This window comes from Anomaloglossus baeobatrachus, chromosome 5, assembly GCF_048569485.1.
Source record: "Anomaloglossus baeobatrachus isolate aAnoBae1 chromosome 5, aAnoBae1.hap1, whole genome shotgun sequence".
Classification (NCBI taxonomy): domain Eukaryota; kingdom Metazoa; phylum Chordata; class Amphibia; order Anura; family Aromobatidae; genus Anomaloglossus; species Anomaloglossus baeobatrachus.
The window spans coordinates 252,827,981-252,850,409 of record NC_134357.1 but is presented as its reverse complement, the minus strand read 5'-3'; the positions used below and the strand labels follow the sequence as shown (position 1 = coordinate 252,850,409).

The following is a 22,429-nucleotide window of genomic DNA, read 5'->3' as shown; positions in this document are numbered from 1 at the left end:
GGTAAGTTTTTTAACTGCATGAGAGGACACATACAAGCTAGGGACCCCAACGTAGAGAAATACTTTGGCGTAGTGTTGGGGCTCTATTGCATTGATCAATTCAGTAGCTAAATTTCTCTTTATTCATATATTCATGGCAGTAATGCAGGTTCCATTTTTCACATTTCATTCTTACAAATAGCTATTGAATTTTTCATGTCAGTATTCACACAGCAGTTTCTGCTATTACATGTATTCCCCTTCCATAGTCACTGGTGTGCATACCTTATCTCCCCATAGTGATGTTTTTTAGGTTTTTTGCACCCAGTTCAGACATAGAATGGAGTTCCAAACGTTATTCCTTAATGTTAGTAGTTTTTCGTTTGTGAACCCTCCCCATACACACCTATTGCCAATCCACATCGTATATATAGCCTGGGTCTCCGCTTCCCATACACGGTAAGTTTTTTAACTGCATGAGAGGACACATACAAGCTAGGGACCCCAACGTAGAGAAATACTTTAGCGTAGTGTTGGGGCTCTATTGCATTGATCAATTCAGTAGCTAAATTTCTCTTTATTCATATATTCATGGCAGTAATGCAGGTTCCATTTTTCACATTTCATTCTTACAAATAGCTATTGAATTTTTCATGTCAGTATTCACACAGCAGTTTCTGCTATTACATGTATTCCCCTTCCATAGTCACTGGTGTGCATACCTTATCTCCCCATAATAATACACTGCACTGACAGAATTTTCATGCTTTTTAAAATATAAACATTGTCCAAAAAATATTTTTTTTAGGCAAATACATGCTGTACCAGTGTTTGTACACAGGCAAGATGACAAAATTACAATACCCATATCATCCTACAAAGAATTTAGCATGCAGATGTCACCTTGTGGTGTCTGGCTGCAGAACGTTGCTGCATTTGGCCTTAGGCGGGCTTTGCACACTACGACATCGCAGGTGCGATGTCGGTGGGGTCAAATTGAAAGTGACGCACATCCGGCATCGCATGCGACATCGTAGTGTGTAAAGCCTAGATGATACGATTAACGAGCGCAAAATCGTCGTAATCGTATCATCGCTGCAGCGTCGGCGTAATCCATAATTACGCTGACGCGACGGTACAATGTTGTTGCTCACTCCTGCGGCAGCACACATCGCTGTGTGTGAAGTCGCAGGAGCGATGAACATCTCCTTCCGGCGTCACCGCGGCTTCCGTAGGATATGCGGAAGGAAGGAGGTGGGCAGGATGTTTACATCCTGCTCATCTCCGCCCCTCCGCCGCTATTGGCCGCCTGCCGTGTGACGTCGCTATGACGCCGCACGACCCGCCCCCTTAGGAAGGAGGCGGGTCGCCGGCCAGAGCGACGGTCGCAGGGCAGGTGAGTGCATGTGAAGCTGGCGTAGCGATAATTTTCGCTACGCCAGCTATCACACGATATCGTACCTGCGACGGGGGCGGGGACTATCGCGTGCGACATCGCAGCATCGGCTTGCGATGTCGCAACGTGCAAAGCCCGCCTTAGGTTTCATCTATGATGATCCGGATAGAGTCTCCTTGGCTGAGTCAAGGCTGCACCCTGTTCAGTAGGGAGATTGGTCAACAGAGACCGCTATATGGTTTTGATGCTGTATTGATGCACACTCTGACAATTCGGCAGCACTTTTACTGTAATTTCCTGGCAGAAAACTACATTTTGTTTTTGCCAGGAGATGCAGATTTGGTGCTGAAATTTATGCACCACATTTCTGCACCAAATCTGCATCTTCTGGCAAAAAAAAAAAATCATCAAACTATTTTGATGCGGTTTTGATGCAGTATTTTGCCAGGAGATGCAGATTTGGTGCAGGAATGTGGTGTATAATGTCAGCACCAAATCTGCATCTCCTGGCAAAAAAATGTGGATTTCTGCCAGGAGATGACAGTGAAAGTGCTGCCAGATTGTTGGACTGCGGGAAATGGCTGTGACCCGCAGTCTGAAAGTCCTGCTAAAAATTACGCAAACACATTGATAAGTATTGGTAGTTAGCCGTGCGTGGCAGAAATAGTTGCTAGGGAACTATCTACAAAGTGTTTCTTTGCAACTTAAATTGCCAGCTCTAAATTATGTCTTATGTCTTATAGGTAGTGCCAGGCTTCTCGGAGGAAAAGGCCTACACCTGCTACTTTAGCATTTCTTCATTTTTCAAATTAAAAAGGCAACCCATGGCCTGTGTGTTGCATGGACCGTACGTCCCAGCTCTTTTAACGCCCTATGGGGAGGTGGCAATTGATGCTACTGTACTGCTATTTGCCTAACAGGATTTAGAATGTCGAGACTCCAAAATGGGTGTGAAACTTATATCTTGTGGGTAGTGCCAGGATTCCGTAACCAAGAGGCTTACACCGGTCACTGTAGCACGTCTTCCATTTTCTAATTCTAATGCCAGCCAACAGCCTGTGTGTTGCATGGACTGTCTTCCCTGCTCTTTTAAAGCCCTATTTAGAGGGGGGCAATTGATGCTACTGTGACGCCCTGGCAAAACCAGGTAGTCACACAATAGGCCCCCGCACAACACCATCCCTCACCTAGGTCACATAAAGCCTACCTGAAACCCTAGCCACCCCCCTCAGGGCAAGCCAGGCACATCAGTGGGCGGGACCAGGCGGTTAGGAAACACCCACCTAAGGGTCTAGACAGCCCGGGGCGGGAAAACAAGCAGTGAAGAGTTGGAGTTCAAGTTGAGAGGAGTGGAGGCTGGAGCTAGGCGTAGCTCCAGCAGAGGAGAAGTTCAAGTTGAACGGTGCCAAAGTCGGAGCCCTGGAACCTTGGCTAGGTGGCAGACGGTGGTCTCAGTCAGCAGGAGACGGAAATATGGCTCGGCAGATCCGAGGAGGACAGGGTAGGGTTGGAGCCCGCCGCTACCGACATCGGAGACCCGACCGGAAACCGTGCACAGAGGGGGTACTCGGACCCTGAAGCCAGGACCGGAACCAACGGCCTAGCTAATCAACCGATTGAGGGCAGGATTACAGGTCCTGTCCCAACCAAAATCCCAAAAGCAGACAACCACCCACAGATAGGGATAGGGCAACCGCCAGAGCCCATAGATCCCATGGGTCAGCGTCAGCGGGCACGGCTCCTCAGGCACACAGAAAGCCGGGAGCGGACTCCCGTGTTCCATACCGGGAAGTCCAAACACACAACCACAACCAGTGCAGAGGAAGAGACGGCGACCACCAGCCCGGGTGGGGGACCAGAGTACAACCGGCCGCGGCGGCCGTCCACCAGCACCTTGGTCTACCAAAAGACTCATGTAATTCATTTACTTGTGAGTAACCAAACATCCCCTGGTACGTCCGGGCGCGCAGGCCCCTGCCATCGCCATACCCTGCACAGAGACACAGGGCCCCGGGGCAACCATCCCTACCCACGGAAGGGTTAACATACGGCTGCCATTACATCTCCCCTGGGTATCCCACAACAGCAGTGGTGGTGTCCCACTTCACCACACACCGTTGGTGACATCACGAACCGAATACGGTCAAGGCCGTACAACTAAGTCTCCCTTTTCATTTGGCATGTCCGCGTGACCCCCGGGTCCGGACGATCCCTCTAGCCACACAGCGGGTCCGGATCCGAGCAACATCGGCTGCTGGCATGGGGGCGGCACACTACTGTACCGCTTTGTCCGTGGAAGGATTTTTAATGTCGAGACTCCAAAATGGGGATGAAACTTATGTCTAGTGGATAGGGCCAGGCTTCTGTGACCAAGAGGCCTACACCGGTCACTGTAGCATGTCTTCCTTTTTCTATTTCTAATGCCGGACCACAGGCCTGTGTGTTGCATGGACTGTCTTTCCCTGCACTTTTAACGCCTTACAAGGAGGGGGCGATTGATGCTACTGTACCACTATGTCCCTGGAAGGATTTTTAATGTCGAGACTCCAAAATGAATGTGAAACTTATGTCTTGTGGGTAGTGCCAGGATTCTGTAACCAAGAGTCCTAGACTGGTCACTGTAGCATGTAGAGGGGGACAATTGTTGCTACTGTACCGCTGTGTCCCTGAAAGGATTTTTAATGTTGAGACTACTACATAGGTCTCCAAGTTGTGTCTTGTCTGTACTGCCAGGGGTGTGGGAGCACCAGCCCTAAGCCTGTCTCTCATCCACCTCTATACTTCTTCTGTCAATAGTCTAGGAAGCTAATGGCTATACCAAAACAGTGGTGCTGCACTGCAAAATGTATTTTCTTCAGCGCTCTATTGGGAGACCCAGACGATTGGGGTATAGCTACTGCCCTCTGGAGGCCACACAAAGCACTACATTAAAAGTGCAAGGCCCCTCCCCCTCTGGCTATACCCCCCCCGTGGTATCACGGGTTCTCCAGTTTTTAGCTTTGTGTGCGAAGGAGGTCAGACATTCCATGCATAGCTCCACAGATTTTAGTCAGCAGTAGCTGCTGACTATTTCGGATGGAAGAAAAGAGGACACATATAGTGTCCCCAGCATGCTCCCTTCTCACCCCTGGATGGTGTTGTAAGGTTGAGGTACCTATTGCTGGTACAGGGCTGGAGCCTGACATGCTGTTTTCCTTCCACATCCCCTTGTAGGGCTCTGTGGAAGTGGGATCCTGCCGGCCTCTCAGCTCTGATGCCGGGCTCCATCCACAGACCCATTAGAACCTGATGGAGACGGAGCAGGAGTACGATCAGGGACAGGCCCTGCATCATACAGGTACTCTGTGTCCCCGGCAGGCACAGACACACTCCGGGCTGGCTGGGTGTTGTAGTGCGCCGGGGACCGCAACGTGGAGTTGGTGTCCCTACAGATTACTGGGGGATTGTTTGTGTTTGGGAACGCAGCGCCGACCCCCTCTGGACCGGGCGGCGCTGCTGTGACTTGTGGTGCGCCGGGGATCCGCCGTCCGCGCTTTTACGGCGGCGGCGGTTATAAATTTAGTCCCCGGCTTTTTGGGCCTAGGACGCCGGCAGTTCCGTTTCGTTCCCGCCCCCACCCTGTCATTCAGGGTAGGGGAGAGACGCTGTTCGTTAGCAGCGACGAGGGCTGGAGCCTGATTTACATGCTCCAGCCCTCTCACTTGGCACAGAGGGAAGCAGGCTTCCCGCTCTTGGCCAGGAACGCCCAGGGCCCGCCCCCCTTCCTCTCTAGAGACGCCGGCAGCCATTACATGCATGCCTGGCTGGAGGAAGGACGCAAGGCTCTGGGAGACCTGGACTAGGGGCTATCTGGCGACCACACACCCGCTTTTTAAGCGGGCGGTAAGCGATTTTTCTGTGCTGGTCCCTCTAGTGCCTCACTGTGTGTCAGTGTACTGGGTACATATATATAGATATTGTATTTCTTGCACTGTGAGGTGCGCTTCTGGCTGCATATCCCAGATCACTCTGTGGAAGCAGCAACATGTCATCCTCAAAACGCAAGGCTGCCAAGGCAAAAAGGGCTGTGTATACTGCGTGTGCTGCATGTGGGGCTAATCTACCAGTAGGCTCCGATGACCCCCATTGTGTGCAATGCTCCGACCCGGTGCTGCTTCGCCAGCCGGAGTCAGGAGAGGTAGTGACCCAGGCTGAGACGCTTGTAAGTTCTGCCCCGGTGACAGGGACGGACTTTGCAGTTTTTGCAGATAATATGTCTGTATCTATGGCAAAAATCCTTGAAACCTTGCAATCTATGCATGGGGCTCAGTCTCTGGGCACGGAGAGGCCTCTGTCCTCAGGTCCCCCTTACTTGGAATGTATCCAGCCCACAGGGGGGTCCCCGGCTTCACAGGCCGAGGATTATGACGCAGATGATGGCCCCAGCCACCCTAAGCGAGCTCGCTGGGAAAGACCCTCGACGTCTTCACACTGCTCAGGGTCTCAGCGCAATCAGTCTCCCTGTGATGTGTCGGATGAGAGTGATCAGGAATCCACTCCTGGAACCCCTCTCAACCTGGATACCCCGGATGGGGATGCCATGGTAAACGACCTTATCTCAGCCATCAATAGGCTGTTGGATATTTCTCCCCCAGCCCCTTCAGCAGAAGAGGCGGCTGCGGAGCAGGAAAAGTTTCGTTTCCTTTATCCCAAGCGTAAATTGAGTGCTTTGTTAGATCACTCTGACTTCAGAGAATCAATCCAGAAGCACGACGCTCACCCAGAAAGGCGTTTCTCTAAACGATCTAAAGATACGCGTTTCCCTTTCCCCCCTGAGGTGGTCAAGCGCTGGACACAGTGTCCAAAGGTAGACCCCCCGATTTCCAAACTTGCAGCTAGATCCATAGTTGCAGTGGAGGATGGCGCTTCACTTAAAGATGCCAATGACAGACAGATGGACCTTTGGTTAAAATCTGTCTATGAAGCTATCGGCGCGTCGTTTGCTCCGGCATTCGCAGCCGTATGGGCACTCCAGGCTATTTCAGCTGGCTTAGCAAAAGTGGATGCTATCATGCATCCAGCAGTGCCGCAAGTGGCGCACCTTACCTCGCAGATGTCGGCGTTTGCGTCTTACGCTATCAATGCGGTCCTAGAATCTACCAGTCGCACCTCAATGGCGTCCGCCAATTCGGTAGTTTTGCGCAGAGCCTTGTGGTTAAAGGACTGGAAAGCAGATGCTGGTTCCAAAAAATGTTTAACCAGTTTGCCTTTGTCTAGAGATAGACTGTTTGGCGAGCCATTGGCTGACATCATTAAGCAGTCCAAGGGTAAAGACTCCTCTTTACCACAACCCAGAACATCCAAACCTCAGCAGAAAAAGTGGCAGCAGAGGTTTCAGTCCTTTCGAGGTTCGGGCAAGACACCGTTTACCTCGTCCAAAGGGACTCAGAGGACGCAGAGAAACTCAGATTCGTGGCGGACTCACACACGCCCCAAGAAAGCAAATGGAGGTACCGCTTCCAAAGCGGCTACCTCATGACTTCCAGCCCCCCCCCTCCGCATCGCCGGTCGGGGGCAGGCTCTCCCGCTTTTCCGGCATTTGGATGTCACAGGTCAAAGACCGGTGGGTGACGGACATTTTGTCTCGCGGGTACAGAATCGAGTTCAATTCTCGTCCTCCAGCTCGGTTCTACAGAACCTCCCCACGTCCAGACCGAGCAGATGCTCTGCTGCAGGCGGTGGGCTCCCTAAGAGCGGAAGGAGTGATTATCCCGGTCCCTCCTCAGGAACAAGGGCAAGGATTTTACTCCAATCTCTTTGTGGTTCCAAAAAAGGACGGCTCGTTCCGTCCTGTTCTGGACCTAAAACGGCTCAACAAACATGTGCACGCCAGGAGGTTCCGGATGGAAACCCTCCGCTCTGTCATTGCCTCAATGTCCAGAGGAGACTTCCTTGCCTCAATAGACATCAAAGATGCTTATCTCCACGTGCCAATTGCTACAGAACATCAACGTTTTCTACGTTTTGTGATAGGAGACGACCATTTTCAGTTCGTAGCTCTGCCATTTGGTCTGGCGACAGCCCCACGGGTCTTCACCAAGGTCATGGCGGCGGTGGTAGCAGTTTTGCACTCTCAGGGACACTCGGTGATCCCTTACCTAGACGACTTATTGGTCAAAGCTCCCTCTCAGGAGGCATGTCAGCACAGCCTGAATGTTACGCTGGAGACTCTACAGTCTTTCGGATGGATCATCAACTTTCCAAAGTCGATCCTATCACCGACTCAGTCACTAACGTATCTTGGCATGGAGTTTCATACTCTAGCAGCGATAGTGAAGCTTCCGCTGGACAAGCAGCGGTCACTACAGACAGGGGTGCAATCTCTTCTGCAGGACCAGTTGCATCCCTTGCGGCGCCTCATGCATTTCCTAGGGAAGATGGTGGCAGCCATGGAAGCAGTTCCCTTTGCGCAGTTTCATCTGCGCCCACTTCAATGGGACATTCTCCGCCAATGGGACGGGAAGTCAACGTCCCTGGACAGGAAAGTCTCGCTTTCCCAGACGGCCAAAGACTCGCTACAATGGTGGCTCCTTCCCACATCATTGTCTCAGGGAAGATCCTTCCTGCCCCCATCCTGGGCAGTAGTCACGACAGATGCGAGTCTGTCAGGGTGGGGAGCAGTATTTCTCCACCACAGGGCTCAGGGGACGTGGACTCCGCAGGAGTCCACCCTTCAGATCAATGTTCTGGAGATCAGAGCAGTGTATCTTGCTCTACTGGCCTTCCAACAGTGGCTGGAAGGAAAGCAGATCCGAATCCAATCGGACAACTCCACAGCGGTGGCATACATCAACCACCAAGGAGGGACGCGCAGTCGGCAAGCCTTCCAAGAAGTCCGGCGCATTCTAATGTGGGTGGAGGACAGAGCATCCACCATATCCGCGGTTCACATTCCAGGCGTAGAAAACTGGGAAGCAGACTTCCTCAGTCGCCAGGGCATGGACGCAGGGGAATGGTCCCTTCACCCGGACGTGTTTCAGGAAATCTGTCGCCGCTGGGGAGTGCCGGACGTCGATCTAATGGCGTCTCGGCACAACAACAAGGTCCCGGCATTCATGGCGAGGTCGCGCGATCAAAGAGCTCTGGCGGCAGACGCCTTGGTTCAAGATTGGTCGCAGTTTCAGCTCCCATACGTGTTTCCGCCTCTGGCGCTCTTGCCCAGAGTGCTACGCAAGATCAGATCCGAGTGCAGCCGCGTCATACTCGTCGCTCCAGACTGGCCGAGGAGGTCGTGGTATCCGGATCTGTGGCATCTCACGATCGGTCGACCGTGGTCACTGCCAGACCGACCAGACTTACTGTCCCAATGTTACAATATGCTCATGTCCTCCATATGTGATTCTTTATTAGACTCTGTTTTATTGATGAAAATGTTGTTATATCTGATATTGTATAAACAGTGTTAATGTCTTTCATGTACATCTTTTTTGGATGCTATTATGATGTAATTGTATATATTCTTGTCCCTGTACAGTGTTCTATATTATCTGTGATTCCTAATGCGATTTGCCCTTTCTTCTGCCAGGAGTAGACATGGCATTTGCAGCTTTACTTCCTGTTTGCGGCTCTGCACATGTGCAGTGTGTACGGCTCTCCCTGAAGCGTCTTCTGGGTAAAAGTGACGTCATCATAGGGTTTTCCCTAGCCCAGGTGATGCTGGAGTAGCCGCCCACGCCTGCTCAGTGTGCTTTAGCTCTGCAGCCGTGACAGGTGCTGCAAATGATTTGATATACACTAGTGTATAAATTTGTCCATTCCCCTCCTTTGTCCACGGTCCCCTGAGGAAGTCATCACGAAATACGTATTGGGACTGCTCCCCCTGTGCGTCTGCATGTGAGTTTTACATTTGGTGGATTCCTTGCCGGGCTATGTGTTTGGGTAAATGTGCCTATGATTCTTTACTTAGTACTGCTCTGTCTTTCACATTGAATCTGTTTGCTGTGAAGGCACTTACACTGGCCCTGCTGGGAATATACCCTTGTGTTTACCCTGCTAGATCCATGCAGCCTCACATGGGGATTTCTTGTTCGCTCTCATGTGTCTTTTTACCTCCTTACCTGTTATAATGTTTTATATCCCATGTAAAATTATATGCTTGACCCAATCAATTAAAGATTTTTCTATGTGCAATTTGCATTGTTGTTGGTGGTTTTTGGGCCATGGGATATAATGGTATATGAGGCAAATCCAAAGACTTCTCTTTTTTGTCGTTTTTATATGTTCCTGAAGTTGTTGCCTTTCACTTCATTGAAGTCTGTTGTGACTGTCTTGGGTGTTGTTTACTGTCCCAAGGGCCGTTTTTCCATCAGAATTCTGCGGCCCTGAACCTGACTGTGTGGCCATTGAGTCCTGGATCCTAGCATCTGCTGGATTATCTCAGGAAGTCGTTGCCACAATGAGACAAGCTAGAAAGTCGAATTCGGCTAAGATCTACCACAGAACGTGGAAGATTTTCTTGTCCTGGTGCTCTGCTCAGGGAGTGTCTCCCTGGCCATTTGCATTGCCCAAGTTTCTTTCCTTTCTGCAATCGGGGTTAGAAAAGGGCTTGTCGCTCAGCTCCCTTAAAGGGCAAGTTTCGGCACTATCCGTGTTTTTTCAGAAGCGTCTAGCACGTCTTCCTAAGGTGCGCACGTTCCTGCAGGGGGTCTGTCATATTGTGCCCCCGTACAAGCGACCGTTAGATCCATGGGATCTGAACAGGGTACTAGTTGCTCTCCAGAAGCCGCCCTTCGAGCCTCTGAAGGAAGTTTCCTTTTCTCGGCTGTCGCAGAAAGTGGCGTTTCTTGTTGCGATCACATCGCTTCGGCGAGTGTCTGAGCTGGCAGCTCTGTCATCTAAGGCTCCCTTCCTGGTGTTCCACCAGGACAAGGTTGTGCTGCGCCCCATTCCGGAGTTTCTTCCTAAGGTCGTATCCTCTTTTCATCTTAATCAGGATATTTCCTTGCCTTCTTTTTGCCCTCATCCGGTTCACCGGTATGAAAAGGCCTTACGTTTGCTAGATCTGGTGAGAGCACTCAGAATCTACATTTCCCGCACGGCGCCCATACGCCGTGCCGATGCACTTTTCGTCCTTGTCGCTGGTCCGCGCAAGGGGTTGCAGGCTTCTAAAGCCACCCTGGCTCGATGGATCAAAGAACCAATTCTAGAGGCCTACCGTTCTGCGGGGCTTCCGGTTCCTTCAGGGCTAAAAGCCCACTCCACCAGAGCCGTGGGTGCGTCCTGGGCATTACGCCACCAGGCTTCGGCTCAACAGGTGTGCCAGGCAGCTACCTGGTCCAGTCTGCACACTTTCACTAAGCATTATCAGGTGCATACCTATGCTTCGGCGGATGCCAGCTTAGGTAGAAGAGTCCTGCAGGCGGCAGTGACACCCCCGTAGGGGAGGGCTGTTTTGCAGCTCTAACATGAGGTATTTATTTACCCACCCAGGGACAGCTTTTGGACGTCCCAATCGTCTGGGTCTCCCAATAGAGCGCTGAAGAAGAAGGGAATTTTGTTACTTACCGTAAATTCCTTTTCTTCTAGCTCTTATTGGGAGACCCAGCACCCGCCCTGTTGTCCTTCGGGATGTTTTTTTTGTTGTTTGCGGGTACACATGTTGTTCATGTTGAACGGTTTTTCAGTTCTCCGATGTTATTCGGAGTTAATTTGTTTAAACCAGTTATTGGCTTCCTCCTTCTTGCTTTGGCACTAAAACTGGAGAACCCGTGATACCACGGGGGGGGTATAGCCAGAGGGGGAGGGGCCTTGCACTTTTAATGTAGTGCTTTGTGTGGCCTCCAGAGGGCAGTAGCTATACCCCAATCGTCTGGGTCTCCCAATAAGAGCTAGAAGAAAAGGAATTTACGGTAAGTAACAAAATTCCCTTCTTTCAGGTTTTGGAAGCTTTTCCACCCCCCAAAAGGGTGATGCCTTATGTTTGGCTTCCCATTGAATTCAATGCGGTTTGGAAAGGTTCGATAAAGATTCAAAGTTCGGTTCAATAAAGGTTCGACGAACGTACCCCTTGTTCAATTGGGCTCGGCGAACCAAACCTCCACAGGTTCGCTCATCTCTAGTGAAAACCTCTGGAGGGTCCTGTTCTCCATCCATGGCTTAAAACGACAGGTTTTAGACAACCCTTTTAATATATTGTGAGAATTTGTGTTGAATCCCCTTCTCTATGTGTTCTACAAGCTATAGTGAGGGAAATCATTGAAACAGGATAAGGGAAAACATGGTCCTGTTTCAAGTAGCTATATACGTGATGTTCTACAAATAAAGGAATATTTGGACATTTTCAATAGTAGTTTAAATGCAAATCTCAAAATACAATGTTCTTACCGTTAGATGTGGCCTTGTTTCTTGTACAGTTGCTATCATTAGTGCATTTATACTTGTCATCAGTCTGCAAATACAAATTTCAAATTACTTTTAAGCAGGGGGCACAGCAATAGAGGGTGCAGAAGTAGCAGTCACACGGGGCTCTTCTTGTCTGCCATACACAAAAGGCTTCAGTATTATGAGTGGTTAATGGTCGGTAATACATTTTTCTTTGTGGCCAGGGAACCCCAGTGCATTCACAGAGGGGTGGGGTGGGGGGGGGGGTTCACCTGTTATTACTGGAGGAGGCTCCATAAACCTTGATGAATAACTTTGTCGTTCTTGTACCTCTAATCCCACATTTGCACTCACAGATAGGCGACAGCATTAAATGCACCTTTGTTCCCAAACTTACTGATTTATTTGGAAAATGTATAGCAGTTTTTTGGGGAACTTTATGTTTGGACTCCTTAATGGTACCCCACATTACATATCAGATAGGGGAATGTTCAAACTAACGCTATTCATAACTAGGTCCCAGGGAGATGAAGGTTATCTCACTGCTTAGAAGGTTTTATTCGGCATTATCCTTGTTTCACTCACCTCTGGACAATAACCTTGTACTTGTTCTGGAGTTGTTATAAGTTTTGTGAGGATTACAAACACCGAGGACCCCTAAGAGTGTAAAAGCAACATTTTAGTGCGTGAAGACCTAAAAAATGCTTGATTTAAAAATGTCTATAGAAGGCTTCATTCCATTGGGTTCAACTGTGCAAAATGTAAATAACCTGCCTAATTTGCAGACCTATTGCACAGTACGGCCATTGTTGACCTATGGCACGCCCCAGATCCAATTAAGTATATTGATTCTGAATTAGGTTCAAGCTTTTTGAACATTTTGTCTTTAAAGTGGTTGTCCACTACTAGGACAATCCCTTCTATTTTCCCATGTGGGGCCCCATTCAAAAAAAAAAGCTTATACTCCTTTCTGATGCCTTTCCAGTGTTGCCAGAGTTCGTGCTCCAAGGGCTCACGTGAGGTTGTAATGTAATTTGAATCCTGAGCCCAAATTACCGCTGGCTTCCCTCTTCCCTGGTTCTGACGTATAAGTAATCAGCAAGAAGTGAAAGCTACTTACTTCATGTAAGTGATGGCTACTTACATCATGTTAAAGTGGGGAGGGAGAAGCCAGGGGTAATTGTGCCTGGAGTTCACGTCACGTCACAACCTTAACGTGAGCCCCGCTAACATGAGTGCTGGCACCGCTGGAACAGCACCGGCACAAGAGGTGAGTTTATTTTAATTGAGGCAATCATGGGGAATGAGAAGGGCTTAGCCTAGTAGTGGATAACCCATTTAATAACTCTGACGTTCCCTCAGTTTCTTCCCACCAAAGCCCTTGGACCATCATAGCCAAATTAATAAATCTGTTTTCCTTTCTTCAGATATCACTGACTAAAAGTGTTATACATGAAAAGTAACATAGGAATCACAAATACACGTCAATAAGGCTTACATAAGTGAAACCACTATGTACACCGCAAAAAGGGGTTTTCATATCTCATAAGGAGAAATATGGTGTTATGATGGGATATGCCATCACTTAATGATCAGTGGAAGTACTACCTCTGGAAACCTTCACAATGATGAGAATTATACAGGGGTCATCAGCTAACCCCACACTGTCATGACAACCTAATGGCACCAACCCCACCCCCCAACCGTGATCGCTGCAGCACGTTAGATCAAGCTGTCAAAGTATGACAATGCAATCTAACTAGTTAATGTAACGCTCACCCCGCATTGTCCTGTCACACTCCCCCGGAGGGTATGTCGGCACTCTCACCCGTTTGGCCTTCTTGCGGTGGCTGCTCCATTCCCGTCCCATGCTGCTGTCTCCCGGAGATTGTGTACTCATTGCAGGCTTCCTGCTTCTGCCTTGATTCATGTACGGCCACACCCCCTTTCTTAAAGAGTCAGCATACCCTTAACCTGGAAGTACCTCTCAGGTCAGCTGAGAGGCTGCAGGTATTTAAGATAGTTCCCACTGTTAGGAAGTGCCTGGGCAATGAATCTTATACATTGCTAGTTCTCAGGTCCCCTAGCACTGCGCTACTGTCTTTGCTGTTGTATTGTGCTAGTTTCTGCTGCTAACATATGTTTGTGTTTCAGAGTACTGCAGCTGATATCCCTAACCTGCCACTGCTGTTACAAGCGGCCATCTCGGCCACTACCCAGGATACCCACCGCTGTAAAGTATCCACACCAGCTGCTGCCGCCGCATCCATCCATCCATCCCGGTCAAAACCTCAACACATGCTGCTGCTGTTGCCTATCTCCAGAGACTGTTGCTCCCGTACCCCTGGGGTCAGCCGTCGCAGTACCAGTCTTCCCGAGTGGCACCCGGTCTCACACCTGTAGCGTAACACTCTCACCATCAGAGTCTTTGGTGAAAACCAGGTGTGGTTCTGTAGTCTAGCCCCTCTGTGTTTTCTGTGTGCTGTGGCCCAGTGTGTTCGCTAAAACCTCTGATTGCCAGTGAGCATCAGTTAACAGACATGGGTGTATCGCCGATCCACCCGCTCCCTTGTAGCTACACATGTCTGCTGATCCCTGCCCACATTAATGATCGACAGTTTTCTTTGTACAATTTTGTATCACACAGGTAGAAGAAAAGACCGGGTTTATGCCGCGCTGAAAACCACTGATGCGTGTAAATTAAAAGATTTCCTTTTTATTGGATAAAAGGAAATCTTTTAATTTACACGCATCAGTGGTTTTCAGCGCGGCATAAACCCGGTCTTTTCTTCTACCTGTGTGATACAAAATTCCTCTCCCGGGGCTGCAGCTAAACCACCAGGCACTCACAGGCTATCATAAGGGGTTGTGACTGGCACAACCTCACCAGGTGAGTGCTTCTTTGTCTTGTTTGTCCACCCTCATACCGGGTAAGACCCTATTGCGCTTTTTTCCCCTTTACAGTTTTACAAGTTCTTTGTACAATGTGAATAGGCAGAAAGCTGGCAATCAGTGGTGGAGGTGGGATTATAAAGAGCTCATAAGTGTAGAGGACTACCTGGCAGAAGGTTTAGTAGTTCAGTAATGAATACCTCCTGCTGATAAAACATAGATTTTATTAAAATTACAGCAAGCAGCCCGATATGTGAGACATCCCTGAAATCGCATTCTCTGTCACTACATTATACGGCTTTCAGATTAAGTTGCAAAAATATGGTGATAACTTCCCATTACTTTAAATCCTATGAACCCAATTACTGCCTGTAAAAAGGTGTTCAACCTGAAGCCACATTGACAGGCAATATTAGCGTTATGCCTAGTACTATAGGTTTATCGCTTTACAGTACTCTGGCAAGAAGAACCATGTGTGCCTTTCTTTTTCATATTATTTTATTGCTTAAAATGTGTTCCCTAATCAGATAAAGCCACAACAATCCTACAGTGAGGGAAATAAGTATTTGATCCCTTGCTGATTTTGTAAGTTTGTCCACTAACAAAGACATGAACAGTCTATAATTTTAATGGTAGGTTAATTTTAACAGTGAGAGATAGAATATCCACAATAAAATACAGAAAATCACATTGTATAAACTATATGAATTTATTTGCATTTTGCAGAGAGAAATAAGTATTTGATCCCTCTGGCAAACAAGACTTAATACTTGGTAGCAAAACCCTTGTTGGCAGCACAGCAGTCAGATGTTTTTATAGTTGATGATGAGGTTTGCACACATGGCAGGAGGAATTTTGGTCCACTCTTCTTTACAGATCATCTCTAAATCATTAAGATTTTGAGGCTGTCACTTGGCAACTCGGAGCTTCAGCTCCCTTCATAAGTTTTCTATGGGATTAAGGTCTGGTAGCTGCCTAGGCCACTCCATGACCTTAATGTGCTTCTTTTTGAGCCACTCCTTTGTTGCCTTGGCTGTATGTTTAGGGTCATTGTCGTGTTGGAAGACCCAGCCAAGAGCCATTTTTAATGTCCTAGCGGAGGGAAGGAGGTTGTCACTCAGGATTTTATGGTACATGGCTCCATCCACTGTCCCATTGATGTGGTGAAGTAGTCCTGTGCCCTTAGCAGAGAAACGCTCCCAAAACATAATGTTTCCACCTCCATGCTTGAGAGTGTGGACGGTTTTCTTTGGGTCATGGGCAGCATGTCTCCTCCTCCAAACACAGCAAGTTGAGTTAATGCCAAAGAGCTCAATTTTTGTCTCATCTGACCACAGCACCTTCCCCCAATCACTCTCAGAATTATCCAGGTGTTCAATGGCAAACTTCAGACGGGCCTGCAAATGTGCCTTCTTGAGCAGTGGGACTTTGCGGGCACTGCCAAATTTTAAGCCATTACAGCATAATGTGTTACCAATGGTTTTCTTGGTGACAGCGGTCCCAGCTGCCTTGAGATCAATTAGAAGTTCCTCCTGTGTAGTTTTAGGCTGATCTCCCACCTTCCTCATGATCCTGGATACCCCACGATGTTGATTGACAACCATTGGTATTTCTTCTATTTACTTACTATTTCACCAACCGTTGTCTCCTTCTCACCCAGCATCTTACTTATGGTTTTGTAGCCGATCACAGCCTTGTGCAGGTCTATGATCTTATCCCTGACATCCTTAGAAAGCTCTTTGGTCTTGCCCATGTTGTAGAGGTTAGAGGCTGACTGATTAATTGAGTCTGTGGACAGGAGTCTTTTATACAGATGACAATTTAACCCCTTAGTGACAGAGCTAATTTTCACCTTAATGACCAAACCAAATTTTGCAATTCTGACCAGTGTCACTTCATGAGGTTATAGCTCTGGAACGCTTCAATGGATCCCGGTGATTCTAAGATTGTTTTTCCGTTACATATTGGACTTCATGTTAGTACGAAATTTTGGACAATATTTTTTGCGTTTATTTATGAAAAAAATTGAATTTTGACAAAAATTTAGCAATTTGCAACTTTTGAATTTTTTTACCGTTAAACCAGAGAGTTGTGTGACACAAAATAGTTAATAAATAACATTTCCCACATGTCTACTTTACATCAGCACAATTTTGGAAACAAATTTTTTTGTTAGGAAGTTAGAAGAGTTCAAAGTTTATCAGCAATTTCTCATTTTTACATCAAAATTTACAAAACCATTTTTTTAGGGACCACATTACATTTGAAGTGACTTTGAGAGGCCTAGGTGACAGAAAACACCCAAAAGTGACCCCATTCTAAAAACTGCACCTTCCAAAGTACACAAAACCACATCCAAGAAGTTTATTAACCCTTCAGGTGCTTCACAGGAACTAAAGCAATGTGGAATGAAAAAAAGCAAAAAATAAAATTTTTCCTAAAAATGTTGTTTTACCTCAAATTTATTCACTTTTAGAAGAAATAACACAACAAAATGGACCCCAAAACTTGTTATCCACTTGCTTATGAACACAGGGATAACCCCACATGTGGTCAGAAACCTTTGTTTGGACAAATGGGTGGGCTCTGAACAGAAGGAGCAATATTTGAATTTTGGAAAGGAAATTTGGCTGAAATAGATTGCAGGCACCATGTTGCATTCACAGGTTCGGGAAATTAACTGTTTGGGTGCACGGCAGGGCTTGGAAGAAAAGGAGTGCCATTTGACTGCAAAATTGGATACGTGGAAAAAAAACCCCTATCACACAATTTGGGAATAGTGTATGACGTCTAATAATTGTGAGATGTGTGGTAGATCTCAAAGCGGGGGTAACACAAAGTCCTGGCTAGGATGGGCACATGGGACAGTAGTATCTAGATTCGCTCCTCCTAACCTGCTCGCTACAGACCCGGCACCTTTTTTTGGGACGGTTTTGAGTGGGAGTAGGAGGCATGGGATGCATAAAATATCGTTCTGTTAGTCTCCGGGCATTCTCTGACTCGAAGGCTGCCTCTGGTGCTGTTGTGTCAAACATGAGGGACTAATTTTTTCTTGGTATTGCAGAAATGTGACGGCCCCTTGTGATTTTTTATACAGTACAAAACTGTTGTAGGTAGCAATCTGTATCAGGTAGATTGCTACCTTTTTGTACCAGGCCCTCGTTTTCCGCTTTACCAGGTATGGTTGGAGAACCTGGTCAGACAGGTCCACGCCACCCATAAACCTGTTTTAATGTGTCACACAGAAGGGTTTTTCGTTTGTCCCTGGTGGCTCCCCTCTCTCTGACATAGTGGTGTCCTCATGCAGGTTGGTGAGCATGTAGACGTCCTTGCGGTCATTCCACTTTATGGCAAGCGGTTTGTCATTTGCCAGTGCGAATGACGCCCCCTTCTCTAGACGTCTGGACACCAACTGTGTCGGCAAACCAACACGGTTTTTCCTTATTGTCCCACAGGCAACTGTATTTGCAGCGTGGAGGGATTTTTATAGGGGGATACTGGTGTAGTAGTTGTCGGTGTACACGTGGTAACCTTTACCAAGAAATGGCGTCATTAGCTCCCAGACAATTTTTCCTGGTCCACCAATTGTCTGGGGACAGTTGGGTGGGCTTATTTGGCGGTCCCTACCGTCATAAATGATAAAGTTGCACGTGTAGCCGCTGGTGCTTTCGCACTTTATATAATTTTATGCCATACTTTGCTCTTTTGGAGGGGATAAATTGACGGAATGAGAGACGGCCTTTGTAACTCATTAGGGACTCGTCAACCGAAACATTCTCCTGTGGGCTGTAGGAAGTTAGGAAGGACTCTTTCAGGAGGGATATTAGGGGTTTCAATTTATTAAGGCAGTCATAATTGGGGTCAGTTCTTGGGGGGACTTGGGAATTATCACTAAAATGGAGGAATCTCAATAATGTCTCGTATCGGGCTCGGGACATTATGGCTGCACATACAGGGTTGGCATGGACAGATTTAGTTGCCCAGTAGGAGCGGATACTGGGTTTTTTCACTATTCCCATGTTGAGGGTAATGCCTAATTTTTTTTTTATTTCCGGGACACTTGTGGGGATCCAGGACCAGGAATGGACAGATGTCGGGTTTTGGACAATATATTGAGGGGCGTATAAGTTGGTGTGATGGGTGATGATCTCAGACACAAGTTGGGTAACAAAAATTTGGAAAAAATCCAGTGGGGCAACATTGGTGACATTTATTTTGATGCCAGGGTCTTTAAGTAAATTTTGTGCGGAATTTCTTTAGGATTATGTCTTTACACATGTAATTGGCCATTGTTGCTCTTAAATGAAATCTTCTAAACGTGTTAACTCTATGACTAATGTTATATGTCACGCCGGAAACGTGTCAGAGCTTCTTTATCAGACACCATATTTTCCCCGTTTTGCATGGTCCACACATTGGACTCTACATTGGCCAATATTCCCATTTTGTTCTGTTGTTGAATCGACTCCACAAAAATAAGCTCCACAATTCGTTGTGATTAAAAAATGCCCCTGTCTTATATATGTGCCCCTGCTATGTATGGCTGTGTCTGACCATACAGGGACATAGTCTGATCATGCCACATCTCCTGGGCAAGGGAGGACGTAAAAGCGTATACAAACAGCACAGCACGGGATCATAGCTGATTTTTTTTGAAAGGTAAAACATTTCCTAACTGTTTTTAAGCAATGTTTTACCTGAAGGGAGAATAATTTGCATGCTGTAATATCTATATACTCTCTTTTATTTCCTCCCCTGCCCAGGAGATATGGTATGATCAGACCCTGTTCCTGTATGGTCAGACACGGTGTTACGAACCGGCGCCGCCATAGCCGCAAGCAGCCTGCTGCGGTTCCTGTTGCGCCCAGGCGCCGGCTGCCGTTCTTGGCCGTGCCTCGGGTCGTCCAGTTGGCTGTTCCTTCCACCACGTCTAAGTGTGGAGAGGCGGCTAGTGCGCATGCGTGCGCCGATTTACCCCAGCCAGAGTTTAAGCCCGGTGTTTTGCCTAGTGAGCATGCTCAGCCTGATTGTGTTATGTCTGAGACTAAGTCCTCAGTTCAAGCTACTGAGCATGCTCCCACAATTAACCCTAACAGCCTCTTTGCACAGGTACTTGGACTTCGTGCTGTGTCTAAGTTCTGGGATGTGCCTACTGAGCATGCTCAAACTGATAGTCTGCTTTCTGAGCCTGTTGCTCAGGCTACTGGGCATGCTCAGGCACTTAGTGCACCAGAGGCTAGGTCCGGTAAGGACCTCACTGAGCATGTCCGTGAGGTGGCAGGCCCTGATAGGGCAGAGGGTGTCAGGTGTCCTGATGACGTGGCAACTCCGGACTGGCTCGCAGAGGCCCGCCCCTATGAACTGGCACCTCAGTATTGGTCGTCAGACGATGACTGGTGAAGTGTTTGGGGCGTGGCTGCCATGAGGTCATCAATGACGTGGCGGTTCCGGATAGGTCGCATGTGACGTCACTGATGACATGGCACTCTGCTATTGGACCTTGGTGGTTCCACCCTGGGTTTGGGGCGGGCCCAGGTTATAAAAGGGGCTGGAGACAACATGGAGGTGCGCAGTCTTCACTTTTGCTCAGTCAGAGCACACCTCCATGTTACAGCCTCATTGCGGCATAAGCCTATGTTGGGAAGCGGTAGGTAGGGTTAGGCGAACGGTGCCTGTCATGCCAAGATTCGTGGCTCGGCACATCAGGGTCAGGCGCCGTGCTTCCCTCCTGCCGTTCCAGTCTTGCTATAGCAGCCCAGTGGCGTTAACTGGGCTGCGGCTGCTGTGTTTCCTGTCCGATTGTGCCCCCTACGCACACGGACAACGCACCTGCTGCGCCATCTGTCCGATTGTGCCTCCTACGCACACGGACAACGCACCTGCTGCGCCACCTGTCCGATTGTGCCCCCTACGCACACGGACAACGCACCTGCTGCGCCATCTGTCCGATTGTGCCTCCTACGCACACGGACAACGCACCTGCTGCGCCACCTGTCCGGTTGTGCCCCCTACGCGCACGGACAGCGTACCCCAGGACCCCTGTGGAGTTAACAGGGTTTTCCTTATCCTCCTCGGCTTCCCGGTCAACGCTACTGGTGTACCCATCTGGCCTGATGTGTCCTACACACACGTGGCCAGTCGAGAGGTGGCCAGAAACGCTAATCGGAGGACCGCTCGCCCTGACGTGTCCTACACACGTGGCCGACAGGGCGCTTTCGTGGCGGTCTTCCGGTCAACGCTACCTGGTTACCACCCGGCCTGACGTGTTTCCTGCACACGTGGTTGGTGTAGCGCTAGGTGCACCAAAACGCTAATCGGGTTGTCGTCCGGTCTGACGTGTCCCAACACACGTGACCGGTTCCCAGAGTTCCTGGGTTATCTCAGAGCCATCCAGCTCTATAGTCTCCGCCTAACCCTCAGGTGCCAGCAGCTCCTTTGTCATCTGGAGCACGGTGGGCCCCGACTGGCGATTAGGATATATACCCCCTGGTCCTAATCTGCCGGTCCCCCCGTAACACACGGCCATTACACAGTACATAACAGGGACACATATAAAAGATTATCTCAGCACAAGGACATTTATTTATCACATCCAATTGTGAACTTATTTTGTATGCCGAGATGTATTCATTAAAATGAACTTTGTTCATGGGACAACCCCTTTAAATAATGCATAGATGTTATCATAACCATGGGCCACAAACCATGTATCTAATGCGGACCTGAGCAAAGTGCAGTCCACGGGTCGGGACAACCAAAGGGCTTTATGCATTGGTGCAAGCACCCCACAGCTGTCCCCCACGCGGCATCTCACTTTCAGTGATTTCTGCATCCAGAGGAAAGTTTTTAGTATTTCACAGGGGCCGCAAAGACAATGTCGCACCCCAGGGCAGCCGAGCTGCTCGGATCCGAATGGTCTGTGGCTCGAGGGGTTCTGGGTCCAGGGGCACCGTCACCCATTTTTAAATTTAAAGAAAAATAAAATAATAAAAAATCCGACTACACCACTCGCGGTTTGCGGCCAGGGATGGTAGGGCCGCCACTGCGGGTTTCCGCTGGTAATGTTGGATGGGTGCAGCGTGGATGGTGGAGGCCTCCGCGAGCAGGGCTTTTCCCCAGGGGTAAGTGATGGGTTAACGTGGAGGCGCTCAGCAATGAAGCAGTCCAGACAAAGAGGGTAGTTTGATGGTTTTTACTCACTGGATTCACGCCCTGGGGACGTACTGGATCCCAGGTGCGCCCATACCCCTGATGGCTGTGCCTGCCAACCTGGTGCCACTCTCCACCTTTGCATTCTGGTGTATGTGGGTCCTCCCCAGCGTGGAACACTTGGAGGCCTTCCTGGTGTCTGGGTCCTGCCGCAGGCAGCTTGAACTATTTAAGGGAACATGTCCCGGTCCCCTCTTTGCTGCTAATGCATCAGATGTTAGTGGTGGCAGATCAGTCCTGAAAACCCACCCGCCTGGCAGAGTTAACAGATGGCTTGAAGTCCCGGTGTGTTCTGGGATCTGCAACCCGTGCGTGCAAAGTACTGTGAGCTCTGGATGTCCACCCCATAGGATCCCTCTAACCTTGGAGCTTGCTCTCTCGCTCTGCAGCTACTTTCCTCCTCTGAGTGGATGATCTTTCTCCTCAGGTCTTTGCAGTGTCTTTACTACCACTCCACCGACTTTCTTACTCCTCACTTTCCTTTCTGGTTCCTTCCACTTTCTCTCTGTGTTTCAAGAGTCTCTGGTCTGTCACCTTTCTTACTACACCTCTCCTCACAACCTTCCTCTTTCACTTCCATTCTCCGACTGCTCA

At 48.7% G+C, this 22,429-nt stretch overlaps 1 protein-coding gene across 1 annotated transcript in view; it reads right to left on the bottom strand.

Annotated features, from left to right (window-relative positions):
- P2RX3 (purinergic receptor P2X 3) overlaps positions 1-22,429 on the bottom strand; it is a 149,809-nt gene that overhangs the window by 95,987 nt on the left and 31,393 nt on the right. Inside the window, exons 3-4 of the mRNA XM_075349352.1 lie at positions 12,320-12,391; positions 11,738-11,801 (exon numbers count right to left, since the gene is read on the bottom strand). Of these exons, the coding sequence (XP_075205467.1) occupies positions 11,738-11,801; positions 12,320-12,391 (136 nt within the window). The remainder of the gene's footprint in view (positions 1-11,737; positions 11,802-12,319; positions 12,392-22,429) is intronic.